Raw genomic sequence first — 23,764 nt, forward strand, 5'->3', positions numbered from 1 at the left:
AATACTTCACTTTTTTTTTTAATTTAAATATAAATCTGCTTTTGATTTGAATTTAAATATATCAATATATCAATTAACTATTTAAAATGTTAAAATCATGTTTGATTATCGGACCTAAATATTTTATACTTAAAAAAGTTACATCATCAACAGTATTTTACTAATTTATAATATAAAAAATCATGTTCCAATCTTAACATATCAAAAATAAATTTTCAATATGTTTTTTGAAAACTATTTAAGAGAGAAAGTAGTCTTTTAGGTATATAAAAAAAAGAAAGAAAAGGAAGTGAGAAAATATCAAAATGACAAGAATGAAACATTCATGAAGAAGGTTGAGTTCAGTTGCTAAGCTTCATCAACTATCGTATGGTGTTTGTGGGTAGCTTCAATCATGCTGTTTCTTTCTCTTCGTCCTCGTTTTTCTCCAAATTCAGATTCCTATTTTCAAATTCACATTTCCTCTTCACTGCTCCCACCTTCCAACAACAGTCACAATCACCAGCCCCCTTCTCAAGTTCCCATCAAAGCCCCCACTCCTCCATGGATGAAGGGTCCTCTTCTTCTCCAACCCAACGAGCTCGTTGACATGTCCAAACCCAAATCCAAGAAGTTCAAGTGGGAAAGACAAGAACTTTCTGATAAAGATTTGATGGGCAAAGAGGCAAGGGGGAAGAGGGCCATGAAGAAAATTGTGAAGAAGGTTGAGAAGCTTCGCAGCAGTCACAATTCAGCTGAGGCTCTGATTGGTTCACCCAATGCTGAAAGCTTAGGAGGAGTTTTGGGAAGTTTGAAGGAAAATGAGGAAGTTAGAAGAACTAAGGGGAGAATGCCATGGGAGAATGATGCTAAGTTTGTTTACGAGAAAATTAAAAGGAAAAAGGCTGCCACTTCTGCAGAGTTGACTCTTGATAAGGTACTACTTCAAAGGTTGAGGAATGAAGCTGCAAGCATGAGAACGTGGGTCAAGGTTAAGAAAGCTGGTGTTACCCAAGATGTTGTGGATCAAATTAAATCGACTTGGAGGAGACGTGAGCTTGCCATGGTTAAATTTGATATCCCTTTATGCAAGAATATGAGTAGAGCACGAGAAATTGTTGAGGTTTTGGTTTGCTCATATCCCACTAGTAGACTTTTGTTGAACTCTTTCCCATCATTATATTACTGAAGGCATGGATTATTAAGTTAGACTTTTAGTGTATTGTACCTGTGCATGACTGAAAGATAGATTGTGTAAGGCCTTGTTGTGCTCTGTGTATAGTTATTTTTTGCCTGCTGACAATCTATTTGTATTTGTTGAGGCAATTCATACTTTGTGCAGTGTGTCTTTGCTGGTTAAGCTATTTGTTTTGGTTTGATGGGATTTACATAAGGACTCAAATTTACAAGTATGTTTATAGGTGTTCAATATTGAAAGTTGATATAATCTGGTTCGACTCTGACTAATATAATATCGAGTGTCTTGTTACAGCTATATAATGCAGACATGCTGCTATGTATGAATTAATTTTGGCAATGATCTAATATTAGTCAAACTGTTCTGATATGTAGATAATTATTTCTGCTTTGTTTTATACATGTTTCATGTTATCCTTCCATGTTATTTATGACTTCATTAATTATCATTTCCCATTTGAATAGACAAAGACTGGAGGCTTAGTTGTTTTGAGCAAGAAGGATTTTGTTGTGGTTTACCGAGGATGCAATCATCAGTTGACAACTAAAGGTTATCCCAATCTAAGAAAAAATCATTCTGAAATGAGTGGGGCAGAATCAGTTACCAATGGTGATATTTGCTCGGTTGATTCCAACCGCAGTTTGAGTGAGATGCTGAACTTCAATGCTGAGGATAAGGATTCTGTATCAACTAGTGTACAAAAGATGAATTTTGAAGCGGCCAATGGGTCACTGTATGAGAGGGAAACTGATAGATTATTGGATGACTTAGGACCTCGCTTCATTGATTGGTGGAGGCCCAAGCCATTTCCAGTGGATGCTGACTTACTTCCTGAAGATGTTCCTGGATTTCAGACTCCATTAAGGCTCTGTCCACCTCATTCTGGTGCTAAACTAAGTGATTATGAACTAACATACTTCAGGAAGCTTGCTCATCCTTTACCGACTCATTTTGTTCTCGGTACCCTCCTGCTTCTTGCTATCCCTTCAATTTATTTTCCAGACTTTCCTTCAATTTATATAAAATAATTACCAGGATAATTCAGCTTAGCAAAACATATAATTATCCTTTTTATTTGCTTTGGTTTCTTATCTGACCATTTGGGTCTTGTTGTCATCATCATCATCATTATCTCGCGCTATCTTCACTCTTCAACGCTGTATATCATTGTGAGAAATGCTGGCAACACACTTTCTAACACTCTTCATTATTTACTGAAATTTATTGAAAATCATAATATTTTGAGTTTCACATTATATAATCAGTCTCTTGCATGATACCATAGTTTTCAATACACATCAACTATTAAAATTCAAGGAAAGAGTGTGTTGCTAGCAATCTTTGTATCACTAATTTGCTGTAATGGCTAACTCAGTGAATTTTTTGCCTATCCATAATTGAACAGCACTGTTTATTTCATCTGGTTCTGAACTCTGTCATCCTTCTTTCCTCAGATATAATGAATTGTATAAACATAGTTTTCTACATACTAGCTTATAGGTAGGTTATAGCCAACAACTTATATTTTTGTGCACACGACATAAACTTGTCTTTACAAGCATGCCATGTTTGTTTTTATGACTTATGTTACGATCTAAGATAGGGGTAATAATAAGGGTTGGAAAGTATATGAGCAGAAAGAATATTTAGTATAAGTTAATTAGAGTAAATAAATATAGTATAAGTTAATTAGAGTGAATAAATATATATGTAGGGAAATATTCAATATAAGATATTTATAATTAAGGATATATGCTAGAATAATATACGGAGAGATATTTATATTAAATATAGGGATATTTATATTAAATATTAAATATAAGGATATTTATATTAAATGCAGATATATTCTAGAGGAATATTTAATAAGAGATGGGCGGGAATTAATTAATATAAATAAGGTTAGAGTCCAGGGTTAAAGGACAGGCTTTTGATTATTGAGTTTTGTGACAGACATTATTGTCTTGTGAGGGAGGTTATGCTCTCAAAGTAATTGAAGGAGGTTATGCTCCCAATTATTGTTTATCCTTGTTAATTCAGATATTACCATCAATAAACGAGATTCATTCATCCAATATTATTCGTTTATTGTTCTATTCCGTGTGAGAGAGAGTGAAAGGTTGTATTTGGCTAGTTTACGTACTCAGGTACGTAACAATTGGTCCAACCTGCCGGATCATCATGGAGGGAAGAGTGAATGTCATTGAAGGAAGATTGGAGGTCATAGAAATCTCCATGGGAGGACTGGAGGCAGCAGTCCAGGAACTGGTGAAGGTGATGGGAGAGCGAGGTCGACGACATGAGGGAAATCCTGATGGAAGTCAGGGGTCTGTCAACGGGAGAAGGAATGAGGAGGACGAGAGAGATTGCAGCAGGCTAGATGGTGGACACCGAGAGGAGCAACCGTATTGGAGGAGAAGGGTAGACTTACCCATCTTCGAAGGAAGGGATCCTTTGAATTGGACCAATAGAGCGGACAAATTCTTTGAGCTACAAGGAGTGTCGGAGGAAGAAAAGTTGCGCCTAGCCTATATCAGCATGGAGGGAATCGCGGGACACTGGTTCAGATTCTGGAGGGAGAAGGCCAGGAACCGTTCGTGGGCAGGATTAAAGGAGTCAATGGTGATCCGTTTTGGAGGAAGAAACCGGGGAACCATCTTTGAGAGACTGGCGGCCTGTAAACAATCAGGAACCGTGGAAGAATACATCCAAGAATTTGAAGTCTTGGTCGGCCAAACGGAAACAATGCCCGGCGCACAGCTGATGGGGTACTTTATGGCAGGATTGCAGGAGGGGATCCGTAATCAACTCAGATTACTTGATCCACGGGAGTTGATGGACGTTATGAGACTGGCAAAGGACGTGGAAGAGTTCCAAGGGGGCGTGAAGGCTGGGAGCGGAAGTGTGATCGAGAATCAATCTGGAGAAAAAACCGAATGGGGTGGATACGCGACTGGAGCTCAGTGGTCCGAACCAAGGCCGAACGGTAACTGCCGTGGAGAGCCGAGCAGACATCATGGAGAATGCGGAGACCGGACGAAAGGAAAGAAACATGAGGGATCTACCTTATGAGGAATATGAAAAACGTAGGAAGGAAGGAAGGTGCTTTAGATGCGGCGAGCGGTTCGGTCCTGCGCACCGTTGTCCGAACTAGAGTTTGAGAGTCCTGATATATGCAGAGGACAACGAAGAATTTCCACCACCCAAACCTCCAGACTTGAATTGATGAGGAGCCATGAGATCAAGCTCCCCAATCCAACCTTGGGGACAAGGTTGTTTTGCAGCGAGGAGTAATGTTACGATCTAAGATAGGGGTAATAATAAGGGTTGGAAAGTATATGAGCAGAAAGAATATTTAGTATAAGTTAATTAGAGTAAATAAATATAGTTTAAGTTAATTAGAGTAAATAAATATATATGTAGGGAAATATTCAATATAAGATATTTATAATTAAGGATATATGCTAGAATAATATACGGAGAGATATTTATATTAAATATAGGGATATTTATATTAAATATTAAATATAAGGATATTTATATTAAATGCAGATATATTCTAGAGGAATATTTAATAAGAGATGGGCGGGAATTAATTAATATAAATAAGGTTAGAGTCCAGGGTTAAAGGACAGGCTTTTGATTATTGAGTTTTGTGACAGACATTATTGTCTTGTGAGGGAGGTTATGCTCTCAAAGTAATTGAAGGAGGTTATGCTCCCAATTATTGTTTATCCTTGTTAATTCAGATATTACCATCAATAAAAGAGATTCATTCATCCAATATTATTTGTTTATTGTTCTATTCCGTGTGAGAGAGAGTGAAAGGTTGTATTTGGCTAGTTTACGTACTCAGGTACGTAACAACTTATTTTATACTTGTAGAAAGAAACTCGATGCAAGTAGTCTGTTGGCTGGTATTCTTCGAAATAACTACATACACAATTCAGTGTCAGTTGCCACAATTGGTACTAGTTCTTATGTATTAATCTTATGACCTCAATGGTATCAGTTTAGAAAGCAATATCATACTTGGATGGGGTTGAATTCTTGATGCAATATTTATCCACTACATATACATGGTCAAGCAGTATCCATTTCAATTAAATGTAAATTAATGTTAGCTTCAATAAGCAATTGCCAAGCAGAGCTATTTTTGTAGAAGTCATATGCATGAAGTTAATTAAATATTTTTGTCTCTTTTATATGAAGGAAGGAACAAAGGACTCAAGGGATTAGCTGCTGCTATCCTAAAGTTGTGGGAGAAGAGTCTTATAGCGAAAATTGCTATCAAGTATGGAATTCCAAACACTGACAATGAAATGATGGCCAATGAACTAAAGGTAGGTTTGCCAGAAATTTGACTGTCCCATGTATGTGAGATGCAATGCAAGACATCCTAAACCTTAGGTGTAGGTTTCATCAATAGTATTATGTATGTGAGTGAGACTTTTTCTTGATGGAGACTGTTAAATGATTGTCCTGACTCACTTTTGGGGAACTCGTCGCTTTGGTTGTCCTAGCTTGAAATGTAGTCTGGTACAAAAATGGGTGTGTAAGTCACTACAATGCAATGGCCTATAATTATTAAACTTAGAATGAGAAGTTCACAATGCCTACTGGAAGAAAAAATCACTTGTTGCACCAACCATATTTTTCCAGATTAGCATGCATATATGCTCTATGTCTAATATGCAATACTGGTCGAGTTGGCCACTTGGTCTGTCTTTTGTAGCTTGTGTATTAGTTCTTGTAATGGTTTTGGTATATGCACCCGTAAACATGTCTAAATATTTTATGTATTTAATGCAGCGTCTCACTGAAGGAGTTTTGTTGTTACGCAACAAATTTTACATAATACTCTATAGGGGAAATGATTTCCTTCCAAAAAGAGTTGCAGCTTTGGTAGAAAACAGAGAATTGGAGCTTAATAGTTACCAATTTCATGAAGAAGTTGCACGAATGAAAGCACTTGAAGCCTTTTCTCCTATTGATGAAGTCCAACAAGACACCAGTACAAGTGGAACTTTAACAGAATTCAAGAAAATTCAAACAAAGTTTGAGGATACAAAAAATCGAAACAAAGAGTTAAACATTCAACTGGAAGCAGAAATATGTAGATTGGAGAAGGAATTGAAAGAGAAACAATACAAATCATTAGTTGTAAGATGTAGTTAATTGAAGTTTTCCTTTTGCATTTTTCATATATTGATACTCTTTAATTAATTTTGTGGATTCTGCAGCTGAACAAGAAAATAGCGAAATCAGGGAAGGAATTATCAAAGTTAAATGCTGCATGGACACCTAGTGAGCAGGATAATGATTTGGAAATAATGACAGATGAAGAGAGAGAATGTTTTAGAAAGATTGGATTGAAGATGCAAAGTTGCTTACTGCTTGGTATAGAAATTCCACTTCTATAATTTTGATTAGATATACACATTTACAGACTCTCCATTCTTTTCCCTACATTTTTTCTTTCAGCATTTTTGTGTTTACATGAGTTGCTTTTTTCTCTCTTTGTTTTTAGCTATCTTTTAATTCTTTATTGCTGAGTAAACCAATTGTTAAGATGTTCCACATCAGTTACTCAAAGTACTCCTTATAACCCTCTCCCCATATGGTAGCTTTTAGGGTTGAATTAGGCTTTGCTTCATTTCGTATTGCTGCCTATCTACTATTGATCTTAGGCTATAGGAAAATGTTCAATCCTGTAAACTCAATGATCTAATTTCTAAACATTTAGTCTTGGGTGAGATAATCCTCTCCCCATGATATAACTGAGTATAAACTTTACCTTATCAAAGCGGTTTTGTGAGGTAAAATTAGGCTTAACTTTCATTTTCTTAAGAAAAAAAAAATTAAATTTCTCAGTGAGGTTAAATCACAATAAAAACCTTGATAACACCTAAATGGATACCTAGTAGGAAAGCATAATCTTAGTTCCAATTTTATAATTAATTGATAATTTCTGAAATGCTGTGATCATAAATATTAGTAAACACTGATGTCTCTTTAGTTGGAAAAGCTGCATTAAAATTTTCCTGATCTGGGAATTTACATTGATAAATGAATGCAGGAAGACGAGGAATATTTGATGGTGTATTGGAAGGCCTACATCAACATTGGAAACACAGAGAAGTGGTGAAGGTCATTACGATGCAGAAACTATTCAGTCAGGTCATAAACACTGCAAAATTGCTGGAGAGAGAAAGTGGTGGAATTTTAGTTTCAATTGATAAATTGAAACAGGGCCATGCTATTATTATATACCGTGGAAAAAACTATAGTCGACCGTCAGTAAAGTTAGCAAAAAATCTTCTAACTAAAAGAGAAGCATTGCGTAGATCTCTTGAAATGCAAAGAAATGGAGTAAGTGACTGCCTTCTCTTGCATCCATTGTTGGCACAGTTCATATCCAATTCTTTTATTTGTACTTTCCATTGGTTTTATTTGCCATTCAAGACTGATTTTCTTAATGCTGTTTCAGTCGTTTAAGTTTTTTGCCCGTCAGAAAGAGCAGACAATCTCTGAGTTAGAGATGAAACTGGTAAATACCAACAATCTATGCTTGAAACTGACATTCATGTATATCAATGTCAACAAATAACAAGTATTTCTAAGTGTCTTTTACATTTTACCAGAAAACTTAGACTTTATTTGCTATGCTGTGTAGCTGAGATTGTTTTTTGTAATTGTAGGCAGACCTGCATCAGAGAAAGGAAATTGTGATGAGAGAATCTGAAAATTAATACATGCATGTACAAGACATATGATTATCATGTTACAACCTCTCTCTAGTAGCCTGCTCATTGATGGTGGAGGAGACATATGAGAAAGTCAACAAGCATTTGTAAGAATAAAAACATGTTTTGCAAGTAAGCTTTCCACTAAAGTGTTGTGAAAACTTTTCATTTGAGTTCAGTTGTTCAAACTGTTGCTTGTTTAATTAATTGGTTATGTGAACTTCCTCTCCAGAGAACTAAAGCAGTACATGGAGGAAATCATTGAAACAGCAATAGCATGGAGGAAATCTCATGCCCAAATGTAAATCTTGGAAGTTTGAGCAGAGTAGGTTGTGGAATTCAATTTATTTATTTTTACCTCTTGCAGAAATCAAGTGTTAATTTAAAGAGATTGAAGCAATTTTCACTCATGTTCAACCACTCTCAACTTTCTGTAAGTTGAAGCTGAATCATTTAAAGAGACTTAGCTTTCACGTGGAAGCTCAGAAATACTTGTACAAGGTTGTAAAATAGCATACAATTAAGAAAATCTACATAATGATAGTATATTGAAATTATATTCTTGTTTTCAATCCTTAGAATGTAAAATTACATTTAGATTTGGAAATAAATCAGAAATTAAATATATAGATTAAGGAAGAAGTGGGCCAAAGGAAGTTGTAAGTGGCCCTTCTACTGTTTAGTGTTTCTCCCAGCACCATTCTACATTTCTCTCTGCAATCCCACATTTTTTTTTAAATCCTAAACTTGCATTTCAAAAATCCTATATCCACATTTTTCGAAAGTTTCAACGAATTTTAAAATCCGTTGATAATTGATAAAGGTTATTTTTGAAATATAAAAGTGGAAAGAGAAATGTGGGGTGGTAAAGGAAGTAACACATTTTCCTTAACTGAACCTTTATTGACTTGGACTTACTAGATTGATGCTGGGCCAAGCTTTAGGCCTTTTCTTCTAACACCTCCATAACTTCTTACTGCACCTCATAATTTTTAAAATGTTGTTTTTCCTTTTATATAAGTAACTTCTGAATTACTGTAATAGAATATAATTTTCAAAACAAAATTTCTAGAAAATAGATTTCAGAATAATATTTTTTGAATGAATTTTAGAATTGGCTTTCCAAAATATATGAGATGCTTTCTTGAAGAATTTTTTCAAAACAAAAATTCTAAAATAAGTATTCTAATATCTTTTGAAACGAGCTTTTTGATAAGGAGGACAAATGTTGGAAAGTATAAAAGTTAAACAAAAATACAGAATTAAAATACTAATTAATAATAATAATCCATTAATTTCCTATCTATAACTTCGTTAACTTTGCAAGCAGTTCTTTTATCAGTTTTTATGGAGAAAGTGCAAAAAAAGAAAAACAAAATACAAAAAGGAAACCTTTGGCAACAAGCATAGGTCATAGGTTGTGCTAAGGAGCAAAGAATAAGAGAGTCCCACGTATATATATATTCTTCAACTTTGATGAGTTTGGTCAAAGCATTAGGTAAAAAGTAATTATGAGTTCTAACAACCATAAAAAAAAGATTAATTCAACTAAAGTGGGATATTAATAATAATAAAATCCAAATTTTTAATATAACAAATGTATAATTTTTTTTATATTACTTAATTTTCTTATTTGTACTCAATATTACACTTACATTTAAATTTTGCTAGTCTGATTTAAAAAGTATGTGTCTTCCAATGCAACCCAACAAAGCAAAAGTATTGTATGATCATTTGCTTTCCGTTAAGAGTTGCTTTCATCTTATATCACATTTTCTAACTCTAACTTCATATTTGACTCAAACTATAAAGTGATTCATCACATCACCACACATCAACTTTTTCTTCTTCTTATAAACTATTACTATATGTTTTCATCTTAAAATTAATTATAAAAACGATTAAAATTATCTATACAGAGTAAATTTTAAACATAACTTAATTTTAAAAACCTAACTCAAAAAAATAAGATTTACACATTCATTTACGAAATATAAATTAACTATACTTTTAATTTATGTGACATTTTGAATAAAATAACAAAATAACATAAAATATTTGTCTAAAAACATATATCCAAATGCATAAAATATTTGTCAAGTTTAAAATAGTGTATTTCATACAACTTCATTTTTTAGAATGTTTCAGTGCATAAATTGTATATTCTCTGTAAGATTTTTTCATTTGAAGTCGTGTGAAGGTTATACAATTTATCTATAATGATAATTTATAAAAAAAATTCCTACAGTGATAATATAAAAATGATTTTTGCTTAAAAACGTACAAAAATTCTTCTTGCCATGTCAAACTCATTCCCAACCATTTTCCTCGACTGAAAACTTAAAACAACGTGATGCATTTCATACACTTTCACTTTCCATTCCTCCACCATAAGGATTTAAGATATTAAATTCAAATTGACAATTATATCAATGACTGAAAACAATATACGGCTATTTTTTGCCACGTGTTATTATTCAAACAGAAAAAACTCAAAAGTGAAAATTGTTACGGAAGAAACATTTGAGTCAAACGTATTTAGCAGCAGAAGTGTTGTTTTCGTTGTCATTTGGTTTTGTTGTGAACAGCTAGTGGGAGAGAGATTTCTCCTAACGTGTCCAAAAGAATTTCACACCACCACCTACACTTCAAGCTAAAGCAACAACCCAATTTATACACATCTTTCTCTCTGTAAATACAAAAACCTTTCTCGTTTGCATCAACCTTTAGTTATGTTTTATTAATTCATTGTTTGAGATATAGGGTTGAATATCTTTATTATTTGTACTCCAAACCGTTCGGATGTACCGATAAAGACACTCTAATGCTTAAATTAATTATTAATTCAATCGAGATCAGAACAAAGTTTTAAATTCATAGTAAATACAATTCACAATAAATACAATTATATACATTTTTACCTTTGATCATTCACAATAAATACAACACCTTTTTACCTTTTGATCTTTATTTATTATAGTTTTTTAGATGATATGATATTAATGAAACCCTAATCGTGGTTCAATAATAATCCATTAGTTGTAACATTTATCAGTAATCTTAATTTGAGTCGGTGTTTAGAGATATTTACTGTTAAAGACGTTCCTTCAATCTATAATGATGTTCAACCGAATGATTATCGTAGTACTTATCTGGAATTTTTGATTTTAGACCTATGTGACTGATCGTCTCTCAAGTAGCCTTGTCCGGTGGTTACGAATGGAGATATAGTTCACTCATCATTTTTATTTTTGAGTTATATTCATTTGCTAAGATCACTAACAACTTCAGTCAGCAACACTAAGGGAAAAGATGCCCTCAATAATGACATGGTGGGGCTGTTTAGATACTAAATGGGATATTAGGGAGCACATCAATTCACCCTTTTTAGGTCACTTCAACAAGATAATACAAACAAAATGGCTCAAAAATGGGTCAATCAAACACCAAGATTCCATCAAGGTTTCAACAAATACAAAACTCTTTGTCATTTTCACTTCCTCTCTATTACCTATGCAACACAGACAAATCATCAACACACGGATAATTACGCCCTTAATACTTGTTAGATCTCAAATCTCTAGCCAGAATCATTGCTTGCCCACACTATAATTAAAGTTTCAAAAAGTACACCTGTTACAGTACACACGTTACGCAATGAATCAACACACGTACATAGGACCTACCTTATCAGAAGAGAGTATAAACCCTAGACAAGTACAAAGGAATGTGCATTATCCTTGCATAATTTAGTTCGGACACTAGTCTAATGTATTATTATTGCTACCTTTTTAAGCATACTAAAAAAGACCAACCAAAACATGTATATGTATTTCATTAAAAATATAGAACCATCATCACAACAACTTTGCTACATCAGGAAAATATCATTCTTTTTTACATTCTCTAACACCAAGCATTGCTTAAGTGTTACAACAAAACAAAAGCTCTTTTGATCAACGAGACAGGACAAAAACAGAAGACCGTCGATGATAAGAATCCAACTTTGAGCAGAAACACATGGGAAGCTGCGAATAGAGACACAGTTGTAGGAAAGTATCACGGTCTTTTTCTCACAACCACTTATCTCTCATCACTCTCTTTCTAGATCCATTCTAATAAGCCCAAAAATAAGAACCCTAGTTTCCATATTATTTACAAATCATGTCAAATCGATAAATAATAACTCCAAATTGGATTATACAATTCATTTAACTAATGTCCAAAAAACGTTATTTTATAGCAGTGTTAACCATTAATACATGTTTTGGTGAATAATTCCGAAATTAATTAGCGTGTGGTGAGTATAAAATATTAGTGGAAAAGTATGATACTGAAATACGTATACGACGTCGCATCATAACCGTTGCCGCGTGGTGTTAGTTACATTGATTACTTACTCCCTTCACGGCTTTACCAGAAGCGCACTCGGCGCATGTTAGCAGCTGACGCTCGGTTAAGTATTGTATCTTTTTTGTATGAAAATTATAATGTTATTATGTTATCTGTGGAAGAATTGAAAATAATATAATAAATAAAAAATAAAATTGAGGAATTGAATTAATCCGTACAGTTATGACAGTGGAGAGAAAGTATGAGTGGTACTATTCAGGGATGGTGACAAGCACCGGCCGCCACGCTCTTCTCAGCAACCGGTAGCGGAAGACGGAGGATACCGGGCGGAGAGCTGCGGCGGAGCGCCGGAAGGGAGATCCGGTGCGGAGGCGGAGGCTCAGGGCGGAGTTAGGGATGAGTTCGACAGGCTGATCTTTGTTTTCTTCTTCTTCTTCTTTTCTTTGCTGTTGTTGTTGCTGATGGAAGATTGTTTTGTCTTCGTTAAGGGGTGGCGGAGGTGAGGAGACGAAGAGGTCTTTGAGCTTGTGGCGGACGCGGGCCTCAGGGAGGGGCGGGGGATCTTGCGGCGGGGGATGGAATCGGCGTCGGGCGAGGAACATGCGGAGGGTCTTGCGGCGGCGCAGGTGGATTACAGGGCTGGTTGTTGGACTGCGGGTGGGACTGCCGGCGACGGCGCATTGGGTGGCGAGAAACTTGAATTTGTGCATTGAGAAATGAGGAGAGAGAAAGAGAGAGTGAGATCTGAGAGAGGAGAGAGAAAGAGATTGATTAGACTGAGAAAGGAAAGGGAAGAGAAGAAGGCTTTATCGGGGAATATAAAAGCTGCCTTTTTTTTTCTTCGCCCCAAATTCTACTACTTCACAATACTCCTAATGCTATTTTTCATTACTATTCAACTTTTATTTTTTATGCTCCTTTTCATTTTCCTAAGTCCAATTCAAAAATGCTTTAAATTTCTTCTCAAACTCTAACACATGCAATTTTAACTATTTTTCTAATGAAAACAAATTTAATGTGTGTTTATATTTTTCTAAGGCTTTTTAAATGTATTTAATTCATAAATGTCATCTTTAATGAGTATGTTACAAAAATTAAACCTGAAAAAGTTATTTCTATTCTAGCCATAAAAGTTATAGATATCAAAATAAGGAGCGTTAAAGAAAAAGTTATATTAACAGAATCTACTTAAATAAATTTAAAATAATTTTTTTCTTATGGAAATGGTAATAAAGTCAAAATTAATTTTGATAAAGTTTAAGATGATAATTTTTTTATCAATTACATTTTTATATGTCTTTTACCATTACTAAATACAGTCTTGAAAACATATAAAAAGGGATTCTTTCAATAAAAAAAGATTATTTTTACATAATGAACATCAAAGTCAATTAAAGGCAGAATATAGATTGAAGAAGTTGTGTGAAATAACTTTGTCATTTAATATCTCTCTCATTTGTATATATGTTGATGAATTATGTGTGATTTACATTTATGAGATTGAGATGTGTTGATGAGAAATGGTGTAGCAAAGAAGACCAGAAAGATTGAATTGCAATGAGCAGCTAACCTCAGAAGAAATATGGGCATGGATCAATTAATGCATCCAAAACAGAAGAAAAAGTCATATTCATTGAAGTGCAAGTTTGACATGAGTCACCAATTTCAGAAGAATAAGCTATGCCTGATTTCGTTACTTTCTTTTCGGTCAGCATGATTTGGTTTGCTTAGGTTGCAATTATGCCTTTATAATGTAAACTTGGAGAGGGAAATCAATTTTATGTGTATGCTTTCATCAACAAATCTCGGGAAGATTGATGATCTAACAAAAACAAAATTATTTTCTTAAGTAATATAAAACCTTAGATACATTATAAATATTTTAAGAATTAAACTTTAAAATACAAAATCAATTTAAAAAGTGTGATTTATTTAAGTTTAAAGTTTCATTAACTTTAAACTACATTATAAGGCAGACCATGTAAGCTAACTTGCATGTCCTCAATAATAATTTGAATCCGTTGACCCATTTTGGATTGTCTTATAACACCTATAGTTTGCATAGCCCAACGACAGAGTAAGACGGCCCGCATTGCTCATATAAATTTAAATTGAAAAAATTATATGTTTTTAATATTAAATAGAAAGTCAAAAATTAAATAAGAGTGTTTTTTAACCGTTGGGTGTGTATAAGTATAAGGATTATTAATTAAGCATTTAGCATGAACCTAATCATCATGGTTAATAATACTCATCATTTCAATAAAATATTAATAATCACAAGAGGAAAAATCAAGATTCAAGAAGTATAACAGTTATTTTTTTTAGGGAATATTTTATTGGTTATGCTTGAATTATATTTCTCTTTTCTTCTTTCAATGTAATGAATTATGTTTGTTAATAAAAAAAGCAATAAAATAAACAATTTAAAGAAGAATAACGGGTGATACGATAAATTCAACCAACAATAATCTTATTTGAATAAATTTTATATTATTTTAATATTAACTTAGCTTAGAAAAAAAAATTTAAGTTTAATTAATTGAACAACGTAATAAATATTAAAAATCTTATATAATAAAAAATAAGATGAATTTACAATATATATATATATATATATAAATTATTTTTAAAAACTGATTTTATAAGATTAAATTAAACTTGTACCTAGTTTAAAAAATAAGTAAAACTTATATAATTTAAAAATATGAAAATTGATGAAATAAAAATAAGATAAATAATCACCTTAGTATTAATGTATTTTATTTTTAGCGTATTAAAGAGAAGAAGTTACAGTTTTGATATAAAAACTTTAGTTCAGTTTTAATATTCACTTTATGACTTAATGACCATACTTTTTAATTAGCGTTTAAATCACTTTATTATTTAACGACCTCAATCTTTAATTAGTGTTTAATTACTTGGATATTTATATGAATCTTTATTTCATTATAAGCTTGAGTATCCATACCTATATCATATAGTTTGTTTTTTATTTTTATAAATACACAATTTAATGATTTTCCATAAAATATAAAATCAATCAATCTAAATTCATAAATGTCTTAAAAATAAATATTTATTGGTATACTTTAAATTGTTTTTTATTGTCATGTCATCTATAAAAAGACACTTTATGCCCGTTGAAACAAATTGATGCAATATAATATCAATCGGATTTTTGTCTTTATGAACATTTATATATTAACTTAATATGATCCACAGAACTTTCAATCGATGATTTGTTTGGTTAATTTTATATTTTGCAATTAGTGAAAGTATACAGTTTTGATGTATAATAGTATTAATCTATAATTATAATGTTACTACCGATGGTGGACAACCAACCGAGGTGGATAACCGTGCTTGTGGAAATTGTGTTTGAGGTAGATTTAGGTTGTGAAGTTGGAAGAGTTGGCCGGGAAAACACCGTGCTTGATAGGTTATGTTAACAACTTTTTTTTAACATTTTTTGAAAATACTGCTTGAAAAGCAGTGAACCAAACTGGAATTGATTTGCGCAGTACTGAGACTACAAAAAAAAAATACATCTTAGCTACAAACACACATGAATATTCACACCTCCAAAAATAACATCTATATGAATATATATATATATGTTATTTCTCTGACCCCTATGCATATAACATTTTTTGAATTAGCAGTGAATTCACCTTCTCATCATCCTTATAATATACATGGCTATGACTTCTAAACTAGCTCGCTGACATTTCACACAGTACACAAGCTATTATCTAACTAGATCTTTACCAAGAGAAAAATTAAAACTTATAGAAACTATGAGGAATTAGATACAGAAGAATGAGCCTTCTTCAAAAGTATAGCTTCATCAGTCCTAATATCCAATATTTCTGTCTCTTCCCGTGCACCAAGCTCATCACTCTTGATTCCTCTTAAGATCTCCACCACCTCATCCATACATGGTCTCAAATCTCTCTCTTGTTGCAAACACCTAAAGGCCAATGTTGCCACTGCTGTTGTCATTATCCTCATAGCATGATCCTTCTCAAACCCAAGATAAGGATCAACCAATTCATGCAGTTCCTGGTTTTGAATTTTTCTTAAAGCCATGTGTACTAGGTCCGCCCGGCATAGGCCAAGCGCCCAACCATTCAGTGACGTCCTCCAAGATAGGACGTCCGCCCAAAGATGGAAATCAGGACGAGCGTCCCGCCATTTAGACGTCCGCCCAAAGACGGCAATCAGGCCGAGCGTCCAGCCATTTGGACGTCCGCCCTAAGATGGCAATCATGACGAACGTCCAGCCATTTGGACGTCCACCCAAGATGGCATGTCCGTTCAAGATGACGAGCGGCCACCCGTGTCAAGCACCAAAGACCGAACGTCCAAATAAACAGTTGTCCGAGTTTTCATGGATCCAGCGGTTTTCCAAAATGACGCCCATCCAGGCACGGACAACCCCTTCGCACAATAAAATTATGCTCGGGCTTCGGGGGCTTATGTACCGATAGGTCCTCCCGGCATAAGACAGGCGTTCAACCATTCAAGAAGAGGACGTCCGCCCAATAATCCGGACGTCCGCCAAATAGTCTGGACCGAGCGTTCTTAGGAACCGGACGTCCGTCCAAGGACGTCCGCCCAGGAATCAGGACCGAAAGAGCGGCCAACCATTTAAGAAGTGGACGTCCGCCCAAGGTTGGCGTGTCCGTCCAATAATCCGGACGTCCGCCAAACAGTCTGGACCGAGCGTCCTCAGGAACCGGACGTCCGTCCAAGGTTGGCACGTCCACCGTCCGCCCAAGGTTGGGACGTCCGCCCAATAATATGGACCGAACGTCCAGCCATTCCAGAATCAGGCGTTCGCCCAAGTTGGGACGTCCGCCCAAGAATCAGGTACGGGTTTCCTATCATTCATGAACCGGACGCCCGCCCAACCGCCACCTCACTTTGTTGATTACACGGTTATACGCTAATGACACATTAAAGTCCTTAATGAGGATTAAGGTATTATTGGACCGTTTCCAGGCCCCCAAAAGGTAAAAGCCCATTACAACTCACTATAAATAAAGGTCTCAGGTATGAACTCTGCACCAACTTGAATAACGATGCATACACGCATCACAATCGCTCTGTCATATTACTGACTTGAGCGTCGGAGTGCCTTTAGCAAGTACCCGGCCCCTCCCCAACTGGGAGTGTGGAGCAGCGCTAGGAGAGGGAGGACGCCCGCCCAACTTGGAGCAGAGAGCGAGCGTCTGGAGCAGGAGGACGTCCGCCCGGCAAGGAACAGAGAGCGAGCGTCTGGATTGGAGGACGTCCGCCCGGTTTGGAGCGAGGAGTAGCGCTCGTCCATCTTTGTGCCGCCCGCCAGTGCCGCTTCCTTCGGTTCGTGGGATTCAGCAGGACGTCCGCTCCGTCCGTGCATCTTCGTCGTCCGCCCGTCCGTCTTCAACAGTAAGTTCGTGTGTTTTTACAGGGTTCCCATCGATCCAGTCGAAACACCATGTATGACAAGTTCACATCACTGCCATTCCTGTTGAAGTCCACAGCTCGCAATGATGATATAAGCTCAACCAAAACCACTCCAAAGCTGTAAACATCACTTTTATCAGTGAGTTGGTAGCACTGGTAATACTCAGGGTCAACATAACCAGGTGTTCCCTGTGGACCTGTTGACACATGAGTGACACAAGTTGGGAAATCCCTTAAGAGACCAAAATCAGCAACCTTGACGCAAAATTGATCATCCAAGAGAATGTTGTTGGTTTTAACATCGCGGTGTATGACATCATTTGCATGTAGGTAGGCTAGAGCCTCAGCTGTTTCAACAGCAATGTTCAATCTTATAGGCCAAGGGAGTAAAGTTGATTTTGAGCCTCTTCCTCGAAGATGATAAGCCACTGTTCCATTAGGTATGAATTCATAGACAAGGAGAAGTTCTCTGCTACGTTTAGAGGTGCATCCAAAGAGTGTCACAAGGTTCTTGTGCCTTAAGCGGGCTAGAATCTGAACCTCATTCATGAACTGCATAATAAGCCTAGAGTTGCTTTCATTATGGCGTTTCACTGCAACTGTACGTCCATCTTTGAGTTCACCTGTTTAACAAATATAAGATTGTTCAAGAAAAACAGTTATCATTCCAGGTATCATATCCTATACATCTTGAGAGTAATTATATCATTGTATCAGAAACATAAGGTATGTGACAGATGAATTGTATCTGTGCATCATGGACATGTAAGTTATTTTGTTACCTTTGTAAACAGTGCCAAAACCTCCCTTACCAAGTTCTCTAGAAGCATCAAAGTTTTTGGTAGCTTCCTCCAATTCCTCATAGGAAAAGACCTGGACACCAAAGTAGTAACTCCTGGTTACTGGATTGGAAGATTGGTAAGATAGACTTTGAGACGTGATAGTAGTTGATGCAAAAGTGTCTCCGCTTGAAGTTGGAGCTATGAAGAGCTCCATATTCCTTGATTTTTGATAAATTTTTCTTCTTCTTTGTATAATAAAGTACACACATCCAAGAATGACAACAAGGGCTGCAACTCCTCCTACAGTAGCGCCTGATAACGGTACCAATAGTAGACATCAGTACAATTCTATAAACAAAATGGAAGCACTTAAGTATGTACAAAATGAAAGTTACCTATTGCTACACCTACATTGTTGCGTTTACCTGCAATATTTCAAACAAACAAGATGTCAAAACAAAGGATCAGAGGGATGAAAAGGAAAGGTAGTCAACACGGGAAGCTAATAAAGCCTCAATTTCTCTCTTAACCGATTCGGTGAACAGTGGAAGCTTGTAACAATAAATGCGAATTAAGTTGCAGGAAAAGAAGCATAGCCAGATTTTTCACCAAAAAAGAATGAAAATTTGAGAGTTTTACACACTTTAGTGGCACCTGATTCATACTGAGTGAGTGCTTGGTTTTAGATATCTAAAATCGCTTTAAAATACTAGCTAAATAATTTAAGTAAATATTTATAGGTTTGAACATGTTTTACAAAGTCCATAATTAATGGTAAATTTTTGTGTTGGTTTAAAGATTTTACTATTTACTGCTTTAGATGTCAACGCCTAAATACAAAGTTCTTTGTTTTAAAATCAGTTTTACAGAATCAATTTTCGAAATGAGTTTTAGTTCAAACCCCTAATAACAAACATTGTCAACAATCAATTAAAAAGTAAGGAATCACATTTGAGACGTGGAAACTATTTGCATGTTTGTTTACAAGGTGAGTTTGAACTCACCATGATTTTTTAAAATAGTAAGTATTTGCTTTGATGGTAATTTCATCGTGCTTTGTATATTCACCATAATTTTCTGCTACCAAATCAAATACACTATATAACTTTTAGATTCTTAAAAATCACATCTGAGATGCTTGTTTGATGTGGAACCAAACACAGTGAAAATAGATGACGAAAGGTAAAGACCGGTTTTCCAATTGTTCACATTAAACCTCTTCATCAGAATCTCCCCAAGCAAAGGGCGGTTTTCCACCAGCCTATCAGCCTGCTCTTTAAGAATTGGGACTGAAATATGCTGAACGCATTCAATAATTCCAAGAATAGGATCAGAAACTAAAGAACCAACCAAAACATAAGACTCATTCAAAGCTCCTTTACTCCCACAGTGAAACAGATTTTCTGGTGTTTCGGTGAAAGTTGAGGTGGGTTTGCACTCATAAAACGAGGTCAGGTTTTCGTTCCCCGAACTACAGCCGAATTATTCAGTCTCCAATCGGGGCTCTCCACTAACTCCTTCAAGTTCTTCACCGAGTTGTCATGATACCTCTGTAGACTGTCCGAGTTTTCTTTTCCTCTTTCCGGACAACTTAGCACCCGAGCTTGACAGTTTAGCATCCGGACTTCTTGTCATTAAGAGAATTCAAATTTCTTCATCGGCTTTTTCATTAAGGAGATTTGTCTCTTCCTTTTTCTCATTCCGATAATATTTTGTTATATGACTGGTTTTACCACATCAATAACATTTAACCGATATGTACTCATTCACGTAATGATCATGTTTGTCACACTTAAAACATTCAACATCAAACTTACTTGACCGACCTCCTTGATCCCTCCCTTTCCCACGGTCACGCGAGTTTTATTGACTGATTTGCTCTTTGTCTTCGTAATCACTTCCATTATCACTTTGGCCATGACTTCCTTGTCTACAACCTCTTCCTTCATGACTACTTCAGCCTCGAGTGTTCTGAGCACCTTCCTTTAAATCAAATTTTGCCTAAAGTACCTGGTCAAGGGTTCAAACAATGTTCTTCTTGTTGTCCATTTACATCCAATGACCCAGTAAGCTCTTCAACCGATAGCATAGTCAAGTCCTTGTACTCATCAATTGCACACAATATTCTCGAAGTCTTTAGTCACTAATCTTAGGATCTTCTCCTCAATACGACTAAAGGGCAACTCCTCTCCATTTCTTATGAGTTGATTCGCTAATGCCTCGAGATATATACTCGATCACTCATTTTTTACTCTCCATTCTCAGACTCTCAAATTTGCCTAAGAGTTTGAAGTCTAACTTGCTTTACATGGTTATCGCCTTTGTAAACTTCCTCAAGAATCCGTCACGCTTTTCTTGAAGATTTAGCATTTACTATCTTCTCAAAGCCAGATTCTTCAATAGTTCCTTACAGTATGTATTGATTGATCCTTAACACGTGATTTTCTTAATACAACAACTTAGGCCACGGTTTGTTCTACATCTTATGCAAGCTCTTCGTAGTTATTTGCAACAACATCCCACACGTTTTGGGATCCTAAAAGAGATCTCATTTGCACACTTTGTCAAAGTTAACATTTTTTATCAACTCAAGCAAGGACACATTTTGCTAGACTAGCCATCTCTTAGTATCTTTTTCTCAATTGGACACTCCGACTCTTTCAAATAGATAGGAAAATGACACTCAGTAGAATTTTCTAATTATGTTTTTGGTATATTTTCATTTCTCATAAATTTTACAATTTATAGACTAACATTAGGCATTTTATTTACCAATCATAATGTTCTTAACTATTACCGATAATACACTATAATAAGTAAAAAAGATTAACTTTCTCACTCTTTCTCTACCAATATAATAATCATTACTATTCTTAATAATTATTTGATAACTCCTAAATTTAAATTTATTTCTATGGTTAATTTTCTTTTTCATGTTTCATACACTTTAAAATAATGATAGTGGAACAGAAAATTATTTTGTCAGGGAAGTTCGTGAAGGATGCGTATATAATATTGAGTTAAGTCAATACACAAATTAAACTGTTATAGCATGGTTCAAAATGGTTGCTATTAATTCAAAATCTAGAAGTTTGACAGAAAGGTCTCAATGTTACACATGGTTTTTGGACGTTTTTGGCCGGTTGGTTCAGATGGAGGAACTGCATTGGAATATGTTAGTTAAGGAAAAGAGACACATGCGGTGGCAAATCGTCAAACACAAAGCAGAAAATTTTAATTTTGAATAAACTTAGGCGTACCTGAAGATGATTCGCTATCTTGTGAGAAATTAGGATAAGCTCCATCTCTGCAGTAACATGTTTGCAGCGAAGACCCTTCAAAACCGCATTCTCCACCTGATCTGTCAAACTTGTCACATTCTTCAACACCTATTATCCATCTCACCACAAACCCTTCTTTGATTGCCTCGTATACTTTGATGAAACTATTAATCTCCTGCAATGAAAGAGGAACCGGAACAACCACACTTGTTTTGCAAGACACGGGGAGAAAGTGACCCAAACTGAGAATAAACGGTTTCCCCAGAAGTTCCATCACAAGGAATATTGGTGAGAGGCAAAGAGTTTGAAGGAGTGCAACCATAGGAAAGGGAAAGATTGTTATAGGGTGAGTCATAAACGTAGAGCTGAGTGTTAAGGCTGGTGTTGACTTGATTTGGCTGGCATAAGTCTATCCAGTAATCTTGTCTGGTGATTTTCAAAGTATGGTTATCTGGGTTGGCTTCCAAAACCTGGTACTTGACATCCTTAATGGTTATGTAGCTGGTCTCATTTTCGCAGATGAGTTCCATCAGAGGGTGGCCACACTCTCTTGGGCGGTTCCCTCCCCAGAATGGAAAACCGATGTTTATTTTGCCGCAATTTATCACGTTAGCGCAATTGCTGTGAGTATCGTTGGAGCTTAAAGATGAAGGTAGTTTAAAGAGTAGGAGGAAGATGATTGAGTGATGAAGTATAGTGATAAGATGGAGGTGAACACTGTCGGAAGCCATTGGCAGAGTGGAAAGAAAAAGTCAGGGAAATGTTTGAAGGAGAGAATATCAAAAGGAATTAGTAAACTGATGGTAAACTGATGGAACATCAAACCAATCTTTTTCCTTTGTATACAGGAATACACGAGCGTTGACTTAGATATTTTTAAATAGAAAATGTATTTTTAACAATTTTTTTTAACAACAATTTTTATTTTGTGATATATTCGTTTCAAATATTTTTTTGAAAATAAATTCAAACATACTAATAACAATGACACATGTTTTATTGTAAAAAAGTTGTTAAAAATCTTTTTAAATATATTTATGCTCTTTTTTTCACTTCTTATAAATATTATACAATTTATAAGACTAATATTAGACCTTTTATTTACTAATCATAATATTTTTAATTATTATAAATAATATATTAGTAAAATATAACATAATAACATTTTGACTCTTTCTCTCTCAATATAATAAATATTACTTCTCTTAATAATTATTTGATAAAATTTAAGTTTATTTCTACATTTTTCATATGAAACTTTAGTGGCATTTTATGTGCATAAAATTCAAATGACTTTTCATACAAACAAAAGTGAGAGAATGAGTCCACTCTCATCTTTTCTGCAGTTTGGACTCGGCCTTGATCCATTTAATGCTACCACTGCTCTCACCCACCAACTGTCATCAGTTACGAACACCTGGGGTTACTTTTGTTGACATCCTCTGTCTATCTATTTATATTTTATGAATTTAAAAAATACTTAGGATATAAATCAGTGTAAAGTTCTCTGGATTTTATTGTAAAGGAATTAACATCGTGATGTTTGAGTTAATAGTATAGGTCTTAACTATTACCAAGTAAAGAGTCATTTTCCAAAACAGACTCTAAAATCATGACTCTAATTTCATGTTAAAACATATATGTTAAATATAATTTATCATTAAATTAATTTATAAAATAAGATTTATATTAACTCAGGTGAATTCACATTACCTGTAGTCTGTATAATATAAAAAATATTTTTCAAATAGTTACAATAATTACTATTATTTGTTTATAATATCCGTTTTTTTTTTCTGTTTTTGTGTGGAGTAGAGTCTATACATATAAAACTAATTATTCTGTCTCTGTCCATGCAAGGTAACATGAGACAGCATGACAGAATAACACGAGTAATCCAAATCCAACAGATAATACTAAAAAAATGCTTCTTCCTCTCACCCTGTCTGAAGTTAATTCAATGGACTCTAA

The 23,764-nt window shown here is 34.9% G+C and overlaps 3 protein-coding genes across 4 annotated transcripts; 1 reads left to right on the top strand and 2 right to left on the bottom strand.

The window, feature by feature from the left end:
* The first annotated feature begins 286 nt into the window (after positions 1-286).
* Positions 287-8,495, top strand: LOC108321604 (chloroplastic group IIA intron splicing facilitator CRS1, chloroplastic). Of its 2 annotated transcripts, none has more exons than XM_017553413.2 (9): positions 287-1,102; positions 1,642-2,137; positions 5,390-5,520; positions 5,990-6,340; positions 6,421-6,577; positions 7,257-7,549; positions 7,668-7,727; positions 7,879-8,055; positions 8,156-8,495. In XM_017553413.2, the coding sequence occupies exons 1-8, from the start codon at positions 395-397 to the stop codon at positions 7,927-7,929; spliced, it is 2,247 nt and encodes a 748-aa protein (XP_017408902.1). In that variant the 5' UTR covers positions 287-394; the 3' UTR covers positions 7,930-8,055; positions 8,156-8,495. The 2 variants fall into 2 exon arrangements, with proteins under 2 accessions (XP_017408902.1, XP_017408904.1); XM_017553415.2 differs by having other exon boundaries at positions 287-1,045.
* A 3,944-nt stretch (positions 8,496-12,439) lies between these two features.
* On the bottom strand, positions 12,440-13,119 carry LOC108321666 (uncharacterized). The gene has a single exon (XM_017553487.1). It carries the CDS (start codon positions 12,984-12,986, stop codon positions 12,528-12,530), a length of 459 nt encoding a protein of 152 aa, XP_017408976.1. The 5' UTR covers positions 12,987-13,119; the 3' UTR covers positions 12,440-12,527.
* A 2,765-nt stretch (positions 13,120-15,884) lies between these two features.
* Positions 15,885-22,584, bottom strand: LOC108321622 (LEAF RUST 10 DISEASE-RESISTANCE LOCUS RECEPTOR-LIKE PROTEIN KINASE-like 1.2). Its single transcript, XM_052873267.1, has 4 exons — positions 21,773-22,584; positions 18,908-18,937; positions 18,513-18,824; positions 15,885-18,353 (listed from the first exon to the last, which is right to left on the bottom strand). The coding sequence occupies exons 1-4, from the start codon at positions 22,146-22,148 to the stop codon at positions 17,707-17,709; spliced, it is 1,365 nt and encodes a 454-aa protein (XP_052729227.1). The 5' UTR covers positions 22,149-22,584; the 3' UTR covers positions 15,885-17,706.
* Between the last annotated feature and the right edge of the window lie 1,180 nt (positions 22,585-23,764).

This window comes from Vigna angularis, chromosome 2 (genome assembly GCF_016808095.1).
Source record: "Vigna angularis cultivar LongXiaoDou No.4 chromosome 2, ASM1680809v1, whole genome shotgun sequence".
In the NCBI taxonomy this organism is placed as follows: Eukaryota; Viridiplantae; Streptophyta; class Magnoliopsida; order Fabales; family Fabaceae; genus Vigna; species Vigna angularis.